Source organism: Ranitomeya variabilis, chromosome 4 (assembly GCF_051348905.1).
Source record: "Ranitomeya variabilis isolate aRanVar5 chromosome 4, aRanVar5.hap1, whole genome shotgun sequence".
In the NCBI taxonomy this organism is placed as follows: Eukaryota; Metazoa; Chordata; class Amphibia; order Anura; family Dendrobatidae; genus Ranitomeya; species Ranitomeya variabilis.
In genome coordinates this window covers 185,917,368-185,937,545 of record NC_135235.1, presented here as the reverse complement: position 1 = coordinate 185,937,545, position 20,178 = coordinate 185,917,368, and the positions used below count along the sequence as shown (strand labels likewise).

At 43.0% G+C, this 20,178-nt stretch overlaps 1 protein-coding gene across 1 annotated transcript in view; it reads left to right on the top strand.

Annotated features, from left to right (window-relative positions):
- FAM83E (family with sequence similarity 83 member E) overlaps positions 1-20,178 on the top strand; it is a 105,640-nt gene that overhangs the window by 46,229 nt on the left and 39,233 nt on the right. Inside the window, exons 4-5 of the mRNA XM_077259476.1 lie at positions 15,675-15,799; positions 19,328-20,084. Of these exons, the coding sequence (XP_077115591.1) occupies positions 15,675-15,799; positions 19,328-20,084 (882 nt within the window). The remainder of the gene's footprint in view (positions 1-15,674; positions 15,800-19,327; positions 20,085-20,178) is intronic.

Genomic DNA, 20,178 nt, shown 5'->3' with positions numbered 1-20,178 from the left:
CCTCATCCCCAGAAGACCCTCACCTATCCGTCGTTCTGTCCCACGCTGTAATCCATGTCTGGAAATTAATAGCTTTCAACCTGGACGATACCAAAAAGCGACCGTCCAGGCTGAGAACCACTAATAAATGAGCTGCTGCGAGTGCAGCATCATTGACCAGCAGTGACATCATCGAGGTTACCGCCAGTTAATGAGGCTGCATTCCCAGCCGGGCTGAACTGCAGTGACCTCATCACTGTGGGGAAAAGCCATTGATGAGGTCACCGCAGTTCAAGCTCAGTTCAAGCTCAGTGTCTTCACAGCATATCACCGTGAAAAATTCTCTTGTGGCAGCAGGCATAGGCTGATGGGAGAAATAGTCCCATCAGCCCCCGCCTGCTGTCATTGTGATCACTTGAATACAACTGTCATCATTTTCCCCTGCTCGTGGTGATCGCCAGCAGAGCAGGGGAGAATGATGAAAGCGTCTTCAGCACCCTGCCCCGGAGAACAGCGCTTACTGTAGTGCTTCTTTTCTGGCGGCCGACTGTGTGGTACTGATGCGACACACGGATGGTACATAGTTGCCACACGTGTAATGCAGGTATTATTCACATGAACACCTGGACACTGATAGCTCCGGTACCGTTTTTTCCCGTGACGGAAATATCAGGACGTGTGAAACCGTCCTTAAGCACATTTTTTTATGACACCCAAGCCTTTCTTTTCAGGATTTTTCCTTAGTGTCAAAATTAGGACAAAGGAGCATTAAACTGCCTTTCTTGTTTGCAGAATGTGAAAAAAACAATACTGTTATTAAGGTGCTGTTACTTCATTATTTAACAGATCAATCAATTCACGGTCACACTGACTATGCAGGTACAACACTTCACTATCACTTGAATCTTTGTATTATTATTCACAGACTGAGATTAACACTCCTATTTTCAATGTGACTCAGCAATGCTGCAGTCCACCACTATGGATTTAGGCCTTTTTTATCCCTATTTATGATGAGCTGTACATTCTTACCTCCTATCAATGCACTGAAAAATCTTAAAATGGTTCTGCTTAGTCAGTCCTTATCTTTTATACTGGCTATGATATTCCACCCTGATGGACTGCGAAGAGCATCAGGAGCAGTGAAATTATGGAACCCTCTGCCCATGATTTTCCAACGGTTGATTCATTCAAGAAATTCAAAGAGGGGCTTAATGCCTTGTTTGAAAAATATAATATTACGGGTTATGGGCACTAGATTCTGAGATGGGACCTTGATCCAGGGAACCAGTCTGATTGTTAAATTACGTGTTATTAGGAAGAAATTAGCAATTAGCATGTGACCCATGGGTTTTTCACCTTCCTATATGTCTACCTTCAACCTTAAAAACTATGTCACTAGGAAATTGTTTGAATTCATGGGGACCAGAAAATTTTAGGAGTTTCAACTCAAAGTCATCCACAATATATCGATCCACACATCTCTAATGATTGCCTTATAACAAGTCTTTAAAAATGTTCATACTCTAATTCTAATTTTAAAACGAGATGGCAGGAGTATTCATCATCAAAGTAAGAAAAACTTTACATTAGGATTACTAAAGTAATAGTCATAAGAAAACACACCTCGCCTCTGTTCAGCCAATTATTCTCTCTTTTGTTCCTACACAACGTGATGACACCACAGGTGACTGACTTCAATTGACAATGTCAAGACTGTCACATTCTAAAGTTAAATTTATAATATGAACTCTTCAAAGTGTTATGTCTTATAAATTCATGATTTTTCTATTTATTAATACATTTCTACATTTGCTTAAAGCATTTTTTGCACAAATATCCATCATCCATACCACTGATGAGAAAAAGTAACTGACAGTTTTGGCATTAATATAGTCGATTCGACCACCAGTAGGAGCAATAATTGAAACCAAAGGCACATTGAATTTGTCTACCACATCATTTGGAAGATGTCAAGTCTTCATTCCAGAGATTCTTTATAGTATGGGTTTTTTCATGGTTACAGAGTTAGTATATTGAAAGAAGACATGTCTGTGAAGTTTTACCGAGGGATGAGAAAGGGCATGGGTATAAACAATATGCATGAATCAGTCTTCCCGATACTAAGTGTCGATTCACTGCATCAACATTCAGAAAAATATTTCATTTACATAAGTATTTAAGTTATTTTCTTCTAAGAAATCATCTAAGCCTTCTTAAAAAAAAAATCACAGACGGTTCGTGTGTAATAATTATAGGGGATAACTCAGGAGACTCTTTGCGTGGAATAAGACAACTACAGGACACAGTTTTATAAGTGGTAAAGTCTATATTATCACACGGTGATTCAAACAGGTGCAGAGAGAAACTCAAGTCCACAACACTTGGTGCAAATATCAAATGCAGCTCAGCAGTCTATAGGAAACTTCAGAGGAAAATGCAATCACGCAGAAAGTCTATGAAGCACATAATTCTTGAGGATACTTGACATGAATAAATCCTTATCTTAGTCCAAACACAGATAGATAAGCGTATAAGGCAGTTCAAATCATATCTTAGCTCAACCAGGGAGGCCTGGTTAATAGTCTCAGGTTTTTGCAGAGCAGCAACAGCTCACATGTCCAGCAAATGCAGATGGAAGTAAACACGAGCAGCAGATGAAGGAGGATTACTGGAAACTGGTGTATGCAGCAAGAACTCAGAGCAGAGTAGCAGGATCACCACACAGGTTCACAGGAGCAGGTATATATCCAGGGATTAATCAGAGGTCAGGAGCTGGATGCAAGGCAGAATACTCTAGCACAGACTGAAGGCTGGGGTGGAGTTTTATAGCAGGAAGACACAGTGCACATGAGACCAAAGACGCCATCTTGGAAAAGGGCAGTAATGCACAAAAGGTAATTAAAATGTTCAGAGTCCTGACATCATGCAGTGTTCAGTTTGGCTGTTTAATGGTTTTTATGTTATAGAAACCTCATCTCCTCTGGAGATTGGGCATTTTTTTTACTGCAGATATAGGGCGTGTACCTTGTCTGTTAATTATTTCATGGATTACTTCTTTGATTTTCTGACAAACCATATTTGGGGTTCAAATTTTAACCCCTTCCCGACATCGGACGTACTATACCGTCCGATGTCGGGTCCCCTGCTTTGATGTGCGCTCCGGCGGTGAGCGCACATCAAAGTCGCGACATGTCAGCTGTTTTTTACAGCTAACATGTGCGCGCAATAGCGGCGGGTGAAATCGCGATCACCCGCCGCTATTAACTAGTCAAATGCCGCTGTCAAACGCAGACAGCGGCATTTAACTACCGCATCCAGCCGGGCGGCCGGAAATTAGCGCATCGCCGACCCCCGTCACATGATCGGGGGTCGGCGATGCTTGTATATTGTAACCATAGAGGTCCTTGAGACCTCTATCGTTACTGATCGCCGGTGGCTGTGAGCGCCACCCTGTGGTCGGCGCTCACAGCACACCTGCATTTTAGCTACATAACAGCGATCTGATGATCGCTGTTATGTAGCAGAGCCGATCGGGCTGTGCCTGCTTCTAGCCTCCCATGGAGGCTATAGAAGCATGGTAAAAGTTAAAAAAAAAAAGTAAAAAAAAATGTGAAAAAAATAAAAAAATATAAAAGTTTAAATCACCCCCCTTTCGCCCCAATCAAAATAAATCAATAAAAAAATAATCAAACCTACACATATTTGGTATTGCCGCGTTCAGAATCGCCTGGTCTATCAATAAAAAAAAGCATTAACCTGATCGCAAAACGGCGTAACGAGAAAAAAAATCGAAACGCCAGAATTACTTTTTTTGGTCGCCGCGATTTGCATTAAAATGCAATAACGGGCGATCAAAAGAACGCATCTGCACCGAATTGGTATCATTAAAAACGCCGTCTCAGCACGCAAAAAATAAGCCCTCAACCGACCCAGATCATGAAAAATGGAGACGCTACGAGTATCGGAAAATGGCCCAATTTTATTTATTTATTTTTTTGCAAAGTTTGGAATTTTTTTTCACCACTTAGGCGAAAAATAACCTAGTCATGTTAGGTGTCTATGAACTCGTACTGACCTGGAGAATCATAATGGCAGGTCAGTTTTAGCATTTAGTGAACCTAGCAAAAAAACCAAACAAAAAACAAGTGTGGGATTGCACTTTTTTTGCAATTTCACCGCACTTGGAATTTTTTTCCCATTTTCTAGTACATGCCATGGTAAAACCAATGGTGTCATTCAAAAGTACAACTCGTCCTGCAAAAAATAAGCTCTCACATGGCCAAATTGACGGAAAAATAAAAAAGTTATGGCTCTGGGAAGGAGGGGAGTGAAAAACGAAAACGGAAAAACGAAAAATCCCACGGTCATGAAGGGGTTAAGGATGATCCTAATTTTTTTATTATGTTACTAGTAGAGTTGAGCAATAGAATTTGGGCCCAACGCAAAATCATTGTTTCGGTGTAATGCACGTGTAATGAGTCCTGAAAGTCTTTTTGCTGAACTTTAGTTTTTAGCAAGTCATGCATATAATGACATTGTCGTGATCATGCTTCATATCCAAACTATGTTAATACAGAGTTGTATAAAGTGTACACAGTAGTATTGGAATAACAAATAACTCCAACAGAGGTAAGACAAAAAACAAAGGAAGTGGGGACTCCTGAATGTATTAAATCCTATTTATTCAGTGTCAAAAAGTAAACACTCTATGATTATGATTAAAAAATTTTGAGAGATCACCAGTCACATATGACTCATGTCAACTGATCCCATAACACGTAAAAAGTATTTTTATACCATTAAGGGAAAGAAATGCAGTACATGTAACCCGGGTTCAATTAGCAAGTAGCTACCTTATATAATATACAGTACATTGAGGCAGCACAGTATACAATACTGCAACAGTTTGATAAATTTTTCAATAATATTTGTCAGTTAATTAACAACTGTCCATAGGGAACACAGTGTGACAATCACAGCCACCATGCAGAATGACTGTTCTCCGCAACTTTACATACAGTATGGCTACCACAGCCCCCTATGAAATACAATGGTCACCATAGCCCCCCGTACAGTATATTGTCCACCACAGACCCACCTACAGTATGGCCACCATAGACTGCTACATATTATGGTCACCAAAGTTCCCTACACAGCATGGCCACCACAGCCCCCTGTGATGCTGAGTCACTTCTCACGGACAAGCCATGAGGCAGCGAAGTCAATGAGAGTGAAGTCAAAAGCCAGGAGGGTGCATCAAAGACAAAGGAACAAGACAATTGGATAGTCAGAAACAAGGTCCCGGGTCCAAGTAAATTAGGTCAGAGTATATCAACGGCAAAAGGGGTAATACAAAAGAGTAGTCAAAATGCAAATCCAAGGTCCAGAAACAAAGATCAGAAAAATAAAACAGAGACCAATTGCACCACAAAGCAAAGCTACAGCTGGCAATGTTCTGATCATTCTCAGCCAGCTAAATAGCTGAATGGGTGACACCTGGAGGAAATCCCACAGGCCTGGCCAGATTGGACAGCTGGGCTGTCAGTATTGTGAATGACAGCCCAACAACAGATTGAATGACTGAGCTGCAACTCACCATACAGGCAGCCCAGCATGTGTTGTGAATTCCTGTCTCGGACTCCCTCCTGTGGTCATGAATGGTACTTTGGTTAGTTCTGCTCTTGGACTCCCTCTGGTGGCTTCGAGCGGAACTGCTGGTCACTGAGGTTGGCTTTATCAGCTGCTCTCGTTTATTTCTATGCTGGCTTCCTATTTAACTCCACTCAGATCGTTACTTCATGCCAGCTGTCAATGTTCCAGTATTGGTTCAGATCTCTCTTGGCCTTCTCTGAGGACCTGTCCACTCCAGCAGAAGCTAAGTCTTTGCTAGTTCATTTGTTGTTACTGCTTCCTGAATATATTTCTTAGTACTGCTATTTCTAGTCCGGCTTGCTATCATGATATTCCTTTGCTAGCTGGAAGCCCTGTTTCATTCCTGTGTTTGTGACTTTCCTCTTAACTCACAGTCAATATATGTGGGGGTCTGCCTTTACCTTTGGGGAATTTCTCTGAGGCAAGGTAAGGCTTCTATTTCTATCTTTAGGTGTAGTTAGCTCTTAGGCTGTGAAGAGGCGTCTAGGGAGAGTTAGGTACGCTCCACGGCTATTTCTAGTGTGTGTGATAGGGGTAGGGTTTGCGGTCAGCAGAGTTCCCACTTCCCCAGAGCTAGTTCCGATTTTGAGTTTACTCATCAGGTCATTCCGGGTGCTCCTAACCACCAGGTCCATAACAAGCATGCCCTTGATCATTTAGGGCGGCTGAGTTGTCACTCATACCATCCTTAGGACACCGTAAATGGTGGAATTGTGACAGTACATCCTCTTATAGCGGGAGCCAGACTATCAGCCTTCACAGATCAAACTGGAACCCAGGATGTCTCCACCAGTCCACATCCCTTCCAATAGATGCAGTTCTAAAGTGAAGTTTGGAGCTTCTGATAATCCACAACTCTCTGTACCTCACACTCTAAACTACCATCCACAGAAACTGTTAGGGATGCAGAGAGATGGAAAAAGCTTCAACCTAAAAGCCACCAGATTGACTACTTCCAGAATCTCATAGGGACCAATGAACTTTGAACCCCACTTAGACAACGGTACTTTAAGTTTAATATTTTTGGATAACAACCAAACCTTTTCACCTACTTTAAAGACAGGACCAGTTGAATGTTTTCTATCAGCTTTCTGTTTTTGGCAAATTTGAGTGGCCCCAATATTTTTTTGAATCTCCCTCTAGGCATCCCTAGTTTCTGTATGGCAAACTCCACCCAGAACATTCAAAACTAATCCTAAAAAAAATCATCAAAATGTGAAATGGATAAAAACCATAATTGCAAAAAATGGCAAGGTTCCAGTGGACTAAGTGACCAGACTGTTAAAGGCAAAATCAGCAAGAAATGAGACTGAAGACCAGATCTCCTGCGGAGCCGCAACAAATCAAAAAATTGATCAAAAGATTAATTTCTTTCTTGCTTCTGACTGTTGGGTTCATGTTGGTTGGGAGAGGAAAATGACAAGTCAATCCCCAGTCTATTACAAATGACTCTCCAAAATCTGGAGACAAATTGTACTCTCCAATCAGACACAATGTTAAGAGGATCTCCATGCAATCTCACAAAATGACAAACAACCTAGATAGTGTCTCTACATTAAGTAACCTAGACAAAGAAATAAAGTGAGCCTGTTTACTGAATCATTCAACCACTACCCAAATAATAGTTTTCCCACCAGAAAGAGGCCAATCCATGATGAAACCCATGAACAGAGGAATCCACGGTTTTTCTGAAATTGGCAATGGATGGACTTCCCTGGATATGACAGACCTTAGCGCAAATTTCACAAGCGGATACCAAATATTCAATATCATTATTCGTAGATAGCCACTAAAAGAGCCTAGCAATAGCTTTCCGCGTAATTGTGACCCTAGGATGGCCACTCAAGACAGGATCATGAAACTCTTACAACAGATGCAATCTTAGGTATACAGGTACAAATACCTTGGACCCTGGGGTGGCGGGAGAAGCCAACAACTGGACTTTACAGATTTCCGTAAATGAAGGATGGAGGTTCTGGAGGAGAAATAGAATTAAGACTATGCGATAATGTGTCAGCCTTCACATTCTTGGACCCCAGCCTTAATGTGATAGAGAAATTGAATGTAGAGAAAAATAAGGAACATTTGGCATGTCTAGGAAATGGCTATTTAGCTGATTCAATGTAAGCTAAATTCTTATGGTCAGTGACCACAATGACTTGATGAATTGACCCTTCCAAAAAATGCCTTCATTCCTGAAAGGCTGATTTAACAACGAGTAACTCCCGATTCCGTCATAGTTCCTTTCAACAGGTGAAAATTTTCTCAAGATAAATGCACATTGCCGCAAATTGGCCAAACATTTGGAACCCTGAAAAAGCAGCCCTTATTCCAACCTGCGAAGCATCCACCTCCAGTAATGTAAAGTTATCACTCTCCAGCCGGCACACTCCGACATGAGTATAATCGCTCCTGTCTGTGTCTAGTGCTGAGCTCCGGCAGTGAGAAAGTTCACCGGTGTTCATAGCTGAACTGCGGTGAAATCACTTACGGCACTGCTGGCTGCATGAGAAAGTTCTGAAGTATCGGTGTTTTGTGAATAGAAAAAATATTAATAGGTTTTTCCAGACTAACTGTTCCTAATCCTAATTTTAGAACCAGTCCCAAATCAATAAAGTTAATGCAGTAAATGAAAGCCGATGTTGGCAATGCTTTTTTTGAATGAAAAAAAAGATATTGAGCAGCACTTTATTTGAGAATAAAAAGGGCTCCTGGAAGTCTGGGTGACCCCCTCGACAATCACTCACTTGTTTTCCCGATATCCGGCTTGCTTGAGGGCGAGGCATGCAGTTCAAATTTCATATATTTCAGGTTTGTATGCTATAGCGATACGGGGCGCAACTTTATTTTGTTAGTTCTAAATGGAGATGGCTACGCTTAGGCTTCTTTCACACTTTAGTTGTTTGGTGTCAGTCTGCTCCGACATCGTGACGGATCGACGGATCCATCAAAATTGTTGAGAAAACGGTTCTAACGGATTTTTTTGATGGATCCTTTACACGGATGCGTAAAAAAAACGGATCGGTTAGAACCGTTGCGACCGTTTTTTACATCCGTTGGAACCGTTTTTTGACGGATCCGTTTTTAAAAACAGAGGATCTCAATGTGATTGGCTAATACAAAGTATTTGGAAATGTGACTGGCTACTGGAAACTACTGGGAAACTATATATACAGTGTATTTACACCACATCTTTGAAAGGTTGTAAAGAAAGTGGCAAAGATGGAAGGGGTGCTGGCGAATATTGTGAAGATATGTGCGGATTTCACTTTTGAGGCTAATCGGTTGGCAGTCATCGTTCGGGACAAGGAGGAAGAAAGACTGCGCATCCTGCGGCAGCATCGGAAGAGAAGGCTGTGGATCTATCCTATCACAGCCCAACGCATGACCCGTGGCGTTTATTCCACACTGTATATTGAATTGAGGGAAAATCCTGAAAAATTCTTCAGCTATGTGTGCATGAAAGCGGAAAATGTTGAAATTTTGTTGGACCATGTTGGAGAATCAATACGGAGACGAGACACCCAGTTGCGCTTCTCCATATCACCAGCGGAGCGTCTGATGGTGACTATTCGGTAAGTTCTGATGGTGACTATTCAGTAAGTTATTATTTTTTTAATGATTCTCATTCATCAGACTTAAAACTGTAATGTTGTTTTTTGAAGTTTTTATGAATTATTGTCTTTTCCTTTTGTTAACAGATTCCTTGCAACTGGAGAATCGTTTTCATCCCTACATTTTCAATTCAGGCTTGGGATAGCCACAATCTCAGGGATCATCAGAGAGACCTGCCAGGCATTGTGGGAGTGCTTACAAGCAGAATATATTCCAGAGCCATCACAGGAGAGGTGGCTGGAGATTGCCCACAATTTTGAAGAAATATGCCAGTTCCCAAACATGTGGGAGCAGTCGATGGCAAGCATATAAGGATTGTCAAACCTTCTGGTTCTGGATCTGAATTTTACAATTACAAAACGTACTTTTCTATTGTATTGATGGCCATAGCCGACGCACACTGCAAATTTATCGCTGTGGATATCGGTGCGTATGGACGCGCAAATGACTCCCAGGTTTTTAAAACTTCACCAATGGGGCGTCGTTTGTATGGAGAGACATTTCACTTTCCACCGCCTAGACCACTCCCTGGAACCACCGGTCTACCATTGCCATTTGTGTGCGTTGGAGATGACGCCTTCCAGCTTTCACCACACTTGATAAAACCCTATGGAAGTAGTGGACTGACCCAGAGGAAGAAAATTTTTAATTATCGGTTAACCAGAGCACGAAGAGTTTTGGAATGTGCCTTTGGGATATTAACTGCTAAATGGAGAGTCCTGCTAACTGCAATTAAACTGCAGCCTAAGACTGTTGATGATGTGGTGAAGGCTTGTGTGGTGCTTCACAATTTTGTATTATCCAAAGAACATGTTTCCATGGAGGAAAATGTGTCAGAAACCACCTTGCGGGATTACCACAACACAAGTTTTTGCAGTCCAGTTGCAGTCTCCAGAATGCGGGACAATTTTGCAGACTACTTCACGTCTCCTCAAGGATCAGTTGACTGGCAGTACGAAATGGTGTAAAATGTTTGGTTTTTTTCACACTTGTAAATATACCATGTTTTTTGTTTTGTAACAAAACCTTTGGACTTTTACCTCACAGAATTGTATGTTTTGTACCGGCACCCCTTTACACATTTTCTACTATTACTTTTACCATAAGCTTGGTGGTTTTATACAGTTTAAAAAAAAAGGAAAGACAATAAAATTGTTTTTAAACCAAAAAAAGTTTTATTTATTTACACGTTTATTACAGGTTCTCATAAGTTTGGGTGGAGATAGTAGCGGAGGGGCTGACAGGGCGGACCACGTCGATAATGGGGGACAGGACATCACAGGGAGGATCAGAAGTGGAATGGGTGGTGAAAACATGAGGTTGGGCAGGGAGTTGAGGTACAGATGTGGACTGTGGGAGGTATGGTGAAGGTGTTGGTGGGATTGGGAAAGGTGAAGTTAAAGGGGAAGAATGGAAAGGGGAAGGTAGGTACTGGGAAATGCTGAGGGGGGAAGGAAGGAATGGCGAAGGAGTAGAAGGAGGATGGACGGGAGGAGGATGGACGGGAGGAGGATTGACGGGAGGATAGATGGCGGCTTGAGGGGGGAAAGGTGTTGAAACATGAAGGGTAGGTGGAGGGGCTTGGGACATCACCTGCGCTAGAGCAGTGTGGCAGCCTTGCATCACATGCATCTGCAGGTCAGGAGTTAGATTTTCCATGTGCCTGAGGACCGACTGAAAAAAACTGTGTCTTGGTGACAGGTTTGCATCTGAATGCATCCTATCCAGATGACTGCTGAGTTCAAGTATGCTTTTGTTAACCATATTGTACCCAGCAGATGTTTGCTCACCCAAAAGCTTGATGGCATTCTGGAAGGCTGCATTCAGATGCAAAAACTCAGGCGCATAGCTCCTTTCCTGACCTCTCTGGCGCTGCCGTCCTGACCCCAAAGGTGGTCTAGATGTTGCAGCAGTGTCAGAGGGGTGGGGTAAAGGGAACTCTAAATCACCTGCAGCTTCATGTGACAAAGTCCGCCCTGCTACTCCAGCGCTGGTGGATGGGGCTGAGGGATCAAACAAAAGGGAAGTTACAGATACAGAGGGGTCGGGTCTTTCGACGTGGTCCCCGGTGGCGGACTCCTGTGAGATCGCTCCAGAGGGGTGCAACTCTGATGCAGGCTCCCGAGTGCTGCAGACAGTGCTGTTAAAGAAGAAGAAAAAAAAAATAGTATCTTGATATTACAATTGCCCTTGCTGCCAAAAAAACATTGAAGGTTACACATTTTAACAGTTTGACTGAAAACATGTGGTGTTGAATATTTACCTTCTGCTCAGCAGCATCGACCGGAGGAACGACAGGGCTCTGGCATGTTTGTACCTGCTCCTGCATCCTCTTGATCCACTTGGGGCCTGCATCTCCTTGTTAAACTCCCTCTTGAAGCGATCCCTGAGTGACCGCCACCGCACGATAACCCTGTTACCTGAAAAGATAAAGCAAAAATTGGTTACTATACAACACATTAAATCATGCTAACATAAGTTAATGAAGTGTGAATACTGACACGCTAGATCCTGGGCCCCAGCGTCGAGTTCCTCCAAGTTCTCCATAACAGCACCGCACACTTCCTCCCATAGCCGTCGGGTGATTAACTGGTCAGCATGGCGGCGGTCTGCCATGTTCCACAGTGGCTCCCGATTTTGGAACTCTTGGATGAGGGTGTCCACATCAATCCCCTCCTCTTCCTCAGCCTGTTCGGGAGCATGCTGTGAAGCCTTTAACAAAAAAAATTAAAAAGGGAAAGATTATACCACATGAATTTTAAAATTTACTAAACACCAAACCAAAAAGGAACTTACTCTTTGGTGACCGCCGCGATTAGCATTCCGACGGGAGGTGCTTCGATGAACTCTAGGGCGAGCCCCGGATTGTGAAGACTAATAAAAAAATAAATAAATTATGTGCTTGGATGGAGGCATATGTATTGTGTGTGCTGTGCTGAATGTTTGTGTTGGGTGTAGTGTGTTGTATGTGAGGATCTGTCTCTGCAAAACTTACACTATGCGCTCCCGCTCCTTGCATTTCTCCACCCTGCCCGTCTCCTTCTGGAAGCCCCTCTGCTTCAGCTTCCTGGGAAAACAGAATAAATACATATAGGTTTCAAAAACATGTGTTACCATAGTTGTACCAAAAAAAAATTATGAAGAAAAAAAATAAACACCTCAGGTGGCTGACGATGTGACGGGGGGCTCCCAGAAGAAGACATTATGGTCCCTGTTTTAAACTTGGGGGGCCTGACTGCATCTGTCTTGGGTCCCTTGCTTGGTCCCTCTTGGTCCCTAGAATCTGCAAGTATAAAGAGAGTTCTAAGCTACTATACAAAAGTATAGATGCAGCTTTCGGGACTTTATACTTACATCTGTTTTCCAAACTTGGGGGGCCTGCCTGCGTCTGTCTAGGGTTCCTTGCTTGCTTGGTCCCACTAAAATCTTCCAATTTAAAGACAGTTTTAATTAGAATGATTATGTATTGGTATGCCAACATACATTTTGATTCCCCCCCACAAAAAATTATTACCACACCAAAAAAAAAAAAATGAGTGTTAACAGTTAACCTTCAAACTTGATATGCTTGATGCGCAAGCTGCCAAACCCTCCACCTTCTGTTTCCCCCACAAAAAAAAACCCAAAAATTCCTTGAAAGCAACACCAACACTACTTCAAACTTGGTATGCGCCATGCGCATGCTGGTAAACCTCCCCCACCCCCCAAACAAAGTATCAACTTTATAAAAAATTTCCCTCATTCAAAGTTAAAATATCAATACCCAAAAATGTCAATTATGATTACCCTACAGTTACTATTTTCTAAAACCAGATAACATTTTCCATACCAAAGGTTTTCATTCCTCATTTGTATATAGAACCTCTAGCACCTTTATTGCATGTATGCCCAGTTTTAAATTTATCTTGAAATCATACTACGGACAGTTTTGTGGAATTTTTATTACAATATTTTTTTTTATTTTTTTTTGGGAAAGTAGGAGCTACACTGCTCTTTATTTTAAATACCAGTACAGTATGAAAAATAACAAAAATGCAGGACACACATATCACACGGCATTTATACACACACCACACACGTCACAGCACAGCTGTTCAAAATACAAGCACAGCATGAAAAATAAAAATATGCAAGGCGGGCGGACACACACACACACACACACTGGCAGAACTCATGCTGGATGGCAGTACTCACATGTCAGTCTCAGGCAGGGTCTTGCTGGCTGCTGGCAGGGTCTGTCTTGCTGGCTGCTGGCAGGGTCTGTCTTGCTGGCTGCTGGCAGGGTCTGTCTTGCTGGCTGCTGGCAGGGTCTGTCTTGCTGGCTGCTGGCAGGGTCTGTCTTGCTGGCTGCTGGCAGGGTCTGTCTTGCTGGCTGCTGGCAGTGTCTGTCTTGTTGGCTGCTGGCAGGGTCTGTCTTGCTGGCTGCTGGCAGTGTCTGTCTTGCTGGCTGCGGGCAGGGTCTGTCTTGCTGGCTGGCACTGTGTTCTCTCTCTGCTTGATGGCACATTGAGGAATGAAGCCCACCTGTCCTGTTTATATAGTTTTGGGGTTGTCTGGGCAAAGTATCTACTTTTTGGAGCATGTTCAATTGAAAAAGCGGATTGGGGCGACGGATCTGCCAAATGACGGATCGCGACTGATCTGTCGCCCATAGGCGGCCATTCTAGGAAATGGCGGACGCGACAGATCCACCGCGAACCGCCATCTTGGCACAGACAAAAAACATTACAATGTCCGTCAATGTCTAGACGACGTCCGCCAAATCTCGACGGGTCTGTCACATGGCGGATGGAACGGACGACCATCCACCACAATCCGTCGCTAATGCAAGTCTATGGGAAAATAGCGGATCCGCCAAAAAAAAATGGCGGATCTGCTATTTAAAGAAAACGGCGGATTCAAACTGACGCCAAAAGACTGAAGTGTGAAAGAGGCCTTAGTAAGCACCTGTACACACCTGATTTCTGTTAGGAAGTGACTGTCAGTCTTTTGATATTTATATTCTTCAGCATGGGCAAACTCACAGTGCATGTCTTCCTCCCTGTATGTAAAAATTGGGAGGTATTCCCTTCTTTAACTTTGCCTATGTATCGTGACCCCTCATATTCCACTGAATAACTTTTTTTGTGGGGGGGGGCTATTTGGAACTTTTACTATGGTTCTTCATAATTTCTATGTATGCTCCTGCATGATATGTTTGCTTTTTGATACTTAATAAATTGGATTTCATATATTCAGGTGTGCCCATTTCCTCCATGTATTGTCTTGCCCCTTTTTGTATGACCAAACTGTGCTCAGGCTTCGATATTCAGTTTCAGCTCTGTTCACCTTCAATTCCATATTCAATATTCATAAATGTCTGCAGTGCAGCACCTTCACAGTTATTTCAATAATGGAACATTCTTCATCTTCTTAGGCACAACCATCGCCATTTTTCACTGTTTGTAAAATTTGCTTTTTATACTATATTGGTATAAATGGAATTATATGCAAACATGAGTGGCAGGATAAGTCCTCCTTGCAAAATTCTTCTCTGTTCTTTCCACAGGAATATTTTTATGAGGTCCTATGGACCCCCAGTGGTTTAGAAATGTTTGCAGACCTCTATCATAAATCCTTCTAGTGTGCCAGATCTGTTAAAATCGGTGAGAGAAAAAGAGCCTGAGTAAAAACGCAAAAAGAGCACTCCATAGTGTGGGTCAATGAGATTTAAGTGTTATAATAAATAGTAAGAAACCTGTTCCCTAAACAATTAACACAACATGGCAGAGATCAATGACGTCACCTGTGGAGGCGGCGCTGATAAGAGCAGACCAGGGACTATCCCCGCCTTTGAAATGAGTGTCACTGATGACGCTTCATTTTAGGGAGGCTACCGCTTTTCCTTCCGCTCTGATGACACTTTTTTGACTATCCCAGGATGCACTGGGGGCTCTCAAATTCGTCATCAGACAGGAAATGAAAAACAATGAGACTAGCAGTTAAATAGTGTAGTTAGGGAACGGTAGGGAATTTTTAAAGCAAGTATATTACAAAATAACTTATATTATGGCATCAAATAGATAGGGATTTAGATAAAATTTACCTTCGCCTTCAGACCATCCCTTTAAGTTCAGATAGGCCACATGTAGTTTCACTTGGACATTGCCAATGATTTTGAAGAGTTTGGTCCAATGCAGTTAATAGGCTGTTTTGGAGATGATCTAACACCTCCATGATTAAAAAAAAAATGAGTATCCCCTATCCTCTATCCCCTTTTTAATGAATACTAATGATGTAATCAAATCAGAAGATCAAGAATGCACTCATAAAAATTAAGTAAACTTCTATTAATACAGTACATATAAATTAATATATAAAAAGAACAAGCAGTGTACATGCTCTGCCTGCTTTTACTGTACGCACTTTTCATTTGTATTTAACAGAATATTCGAGTACGGGTACTTTCTGGATGCACGTTTAGCACTCGACAATTGAAGCAAGTAACTGGAATGACGAAAGAGAAATTTCTGCTGGTTGATTGTAATACTGTAATCACTGGGACATATAGGTAAGAAAGTGAAATAATTTCATTTTTAATGTTTTTGCCATGGGCCACTACTACTTAGCGAGATACTGTCATAAGGATTTTATACCTAAACTGATGGCATGGATACTATGTGAAGGTGCTTTAATGCTGAGTACGTCCTCACCTTTCTTGTAGAAATCTGTTTTGCTATTTTATAGAAATACGTTGTCGAAATTGTATGCTAATGAGCCACAAGTGCAGTGAGCGGGCTCTGTGCTTCCAGCTCTCCTACCTCTCTCCCTATTTCCCACCCATTGCCTGCCTCCTGTCTCTGACTGACAGGTCACTCTTCTTTCAGTGATTTGTCAGTCAGAGACAGGAAGCATGGGGCAGGAAAAAGGTAGAGAGGCAGGAAAGCTCTAAGTGCAGTGCCCACCCCTATTGATTGTTCTAATACAGCAAATCAAATTTCTGCAAGAAAGATAAATAATCAACATGAAAGCCCTGTAAATACTGTACCTGCTGTAACACAGATGTCTCTGCATTATGCCTCCCTTCATAGACGCCGATTCACTCACCGCCGCAGCCCCGCACTCCCTTCTCCATCTCCTTCTTCTACTGCCTTGGGTCTACGCAATGCTATCAGATTCACGTACACTGTGCTTCAGACATGCACTCTGTCCCATGTTCTTAAAGGGCCAGCATGCTTCATCCTAATGTGTACCTGCCTCATGTCGCATGGGGGTCAGCTGCCACCCACCCGAGGTCAGGTGTATCACCTGATGTTGCCTCCCTTGTCCCTCCTAGGATTGCGATATTGTCAGCCACCTGGAATTCAAAGTTGTACTTGGTGAGGCACCTAGTCACATACCTCCAGCCTCTCCTTGGATCACAATACAGTGGTTCCACCACCCAGTCCACAAAAGTTGGCTTAGGCCACAGAATCCACTGGCTCTTAGGCTTCCTCCATCTCTGACCTGTACAGGAGGTCTCCCGCCAGAAACACCAACAGGATAAGATCCTATTCTCCCTGTGGACTGTAAAGACCAGCCTAGATACTATGACAACTCCTGCTGCATCCGCACCCACCTAAGCTGCAACAACTCCAGATGTGACTCATCAGCCTGCCACCTATGTACCCAGCCATGAACCACATCTGTCAGCTCCTCCACATTATGGCATTGATCCTGTTCTTTGTAGGGAGTTCATTAATCAGTGCTTGTTACACTTTGAATGCTTAGCTCATCATATAAGGCCAAAGTGCCTTCATCATGCCCCAACTCAATGGCGAGGGTCTGGCATGGCTCAACCCCCTATGGGAGAGAGTGGAACCTCTTGTGAGAATTACCAGTTCTTTCTAGAAGCCTTTCATAAGGTCTTCAATAAGCCTGGCCATGCTTCCACAGTAGCATCTTCTCTTCCCTGACTTCACCAGGGGAGCCTAACAGTGGGCCGGTACGCTGTATGTTTCCACGCCATGTCATCTGAACCCACCTGGAATAACAAGTCTTTGGTTGCCACCTTCTGAGTGGGCGTTTCTGGGCGAATCAAAGGCAAGCTCGCCAGTCATGATATACCCACCTTACTGGATGTCCCGGTGTCTCTGGCAACACTGATTTTTCTACCAATAGTACTGTATGAAACTGATGTTTGCTATCTGGAATAATAATTTAAAAAAAATTGGAAGGGTTGCTTGAATTGAAGTTTCAATGAGGACCTGGTGGTTAAGGCCTTAAAGGGAACCTGTCACCCCCAAAATGGCTGGTGAGGTAAGCTCACCGGCATCAGGGGCTTATCTACAGCATTCTGTAATGCTGTAGATAAGCCCCCGATGTTACCTGAAAGAGGAGAAAAAGACGTTTGATTATACTCACCCAGGGGCGGTCCCGCTGCGGTCCGGTCGGATGGGTGTCTCCGGTCCGCTCCGGCGCCTCCCATCTTCATTTCATGACGTCCTCTTCGGGTCTTTACGCCGCGGCTCCGGCGCAGGCGTACTTTGTCTGCCCTGTTGAGGGTAGAGAAAAGTACTGCAGTGCGCAGGCGCCGGAAAGGTCAGAGAGGCCGGCGCCTGCGCACTGCAGTACTTTGCTCTGCCCTCAACAGGGCAGACAAAGTACGCCTGCGCCGGAGCTGCGGCATAAAGACCCGAAGAGGACATCATGGAATGAAGATGGGAGGCGCCGGAGCGGACCGGAGACACCCATTTGACCAGACCGCACCGGGACCGCCCCTGGGTGAGTATAATCTAACGTCTTTTTCTCCTCTTTCAGGTAACATCGGGGGCTTATCTACAGCATTACAGAATGCTGTAGATAAGCCCCTGATGCCGGTGGGCTTACCTCACCAGCCATTTTGGGGGTGACAGGTTCGCTTTAACCACCAGGTCATCATTGAAACTTCAATTTTAAGCTGTAAATACTGGGCAAGACCCTGATACCTCATGCATGGCCCATGGCTAACTGCTGCTGTACCATTTGAAAATTTCTATTGTGGGTCAATTTATGCTACTTTCATGGTGTCTGCCCCTAATTTTAGTGGTTTGGGAAGCTGTTGTGTATATGTTTGGTTTGGCCTCTCATTGAATGTAATGGGGTTTGGGTACGTTCGTCAAACTGTTCGGCGAACATGTTGATGAACATCTAAATGTTCAGTGAATCAAACCAAACCTTAAATGGTTCGCTAATCTCTATTGCCGACTTCATGCTTTTTGACAGCCTGCTCCGCACTGCCTAACTGTGGGAGCCAGCTGTCAATCAGCATGACATCGGAAGTCATGCCCAGCAGAAAGAGCAGAGCAGAAAAGAAGTTGCTTCCCAACGTGAAGTCAGCAGAAGCAGCTGAATCGCCAGCAGGAGCCGTCTGTGACTGGTCTGTGCCGGTGAAAAATGCCACTTTTTTTTTTTTCTCACAAAGTACATCTTTTATATGAAAGGAGTCATTACCATTGTGATACATGCAATGTCTGCTCTCCTGTTCTACATGTCTCACATTGGCACTTTGGGCGATTACAGTTGATAAGCTGTGCTACAGTTCTAATAATTCTGTAAGGACCATATAGGTGGTCATACATAATAGAAATGGAAAGTAAAATATTTGGCAAAACACACTAAAATATCATCTTTAGTTATTGTTATCATGGAACAAAAACACATTTTAAGTCAAACAATGTGCACTTACATAAAGAATCAGATGGGGCGGGAATTTACAGTTGCATGGAGTATGTCTGTTGGATGGTTCACATGGTGCAGGAAACAGATCCCTTCCCTTTTGCACCCTAAATTAAAAAGGGTGGCTACAAGGACCTCGAGGACCCCACCTCCATTACTGTTTCCTTGTATAGACCCCAATGAAATCTTGCTCTAATCACAATCAATCCTTAATACATCCCTATGAAAGAGGTTAAACCACCCCAACATGACATATTTCTATCCTCACTGCAGGGCTCATTGCTGGACCGAAAAGAGAGAAGAATATAGGGAATTAGATAGGGAAACTCCACAAAACATCTCTTGTGTGAAAATTTCAGACATCTTTGTTTCTCACTTATACCATATGTTCTTTCTTTTTCAGCTTCACATGGAGTGACTCAAGACTAGACCGGAACTTGATCACACTTTTAACTGGAGAAATAACTGACTCATTCGATAATGAGTTCCGTACATTGTTTGCGGCCTCTCGGCCGCTTCAGAGATATGATTTTGCCAAAGATTCCAGTAAAGATACCAATAATAAAGTTACAATCCCTTCCCCTACGCCAGCTGTGATTAAAAATGCTGAAACCCTGAATTTCACCCCACAAGTTGTGCCAGTTGAGGTAGAACCCTATACAAATGGATTTTCATCACCACAAAGATTCACCACCAATGGAGCCTTGCAGCCAACAGATGTAATTTCTTCCCCATACTTGACCCCTATTATTGGACTACAATTTTCAAAAAGTATTAATAACATAGCAGAGCGGCGGACTGTTATACCAGCAGTAGTAAAAAGTAATGGTATGGATTTCAGGACTTCAGGTGCACCGCAGGACTCTTCTGTGATAGCTAAAGAAGCAGTAAATGTACCTGATTACTCCATCCGCCATCGCCTTGCTGCTTGTCGCAATTTTGAAGGACCTACCATGAATTTTCGAAGTCCACAGGAGTCTCACAGTGCTTTGAGTGATATCTTAAAGAATGTTCAGAAAAATAGGCTGTCTGTGGCTAAGACAACAGCGGGACGGCCAAGCAAGTCTCTTTGGGATCTTAGTCAGCTGTCTCAATTGTCAGGCTGCAGTGGAGAACTTGGTATAAGACAAAACCCTTTAGAACTTGGGGACGACACAAAGGTGAGTGCATTGTATTTTATTTGGCATAAAATGTATTTTTTATGACTATAAAAGATGTTATCTTTTTTTACAAAAGTTTGACAAATTTTATGTA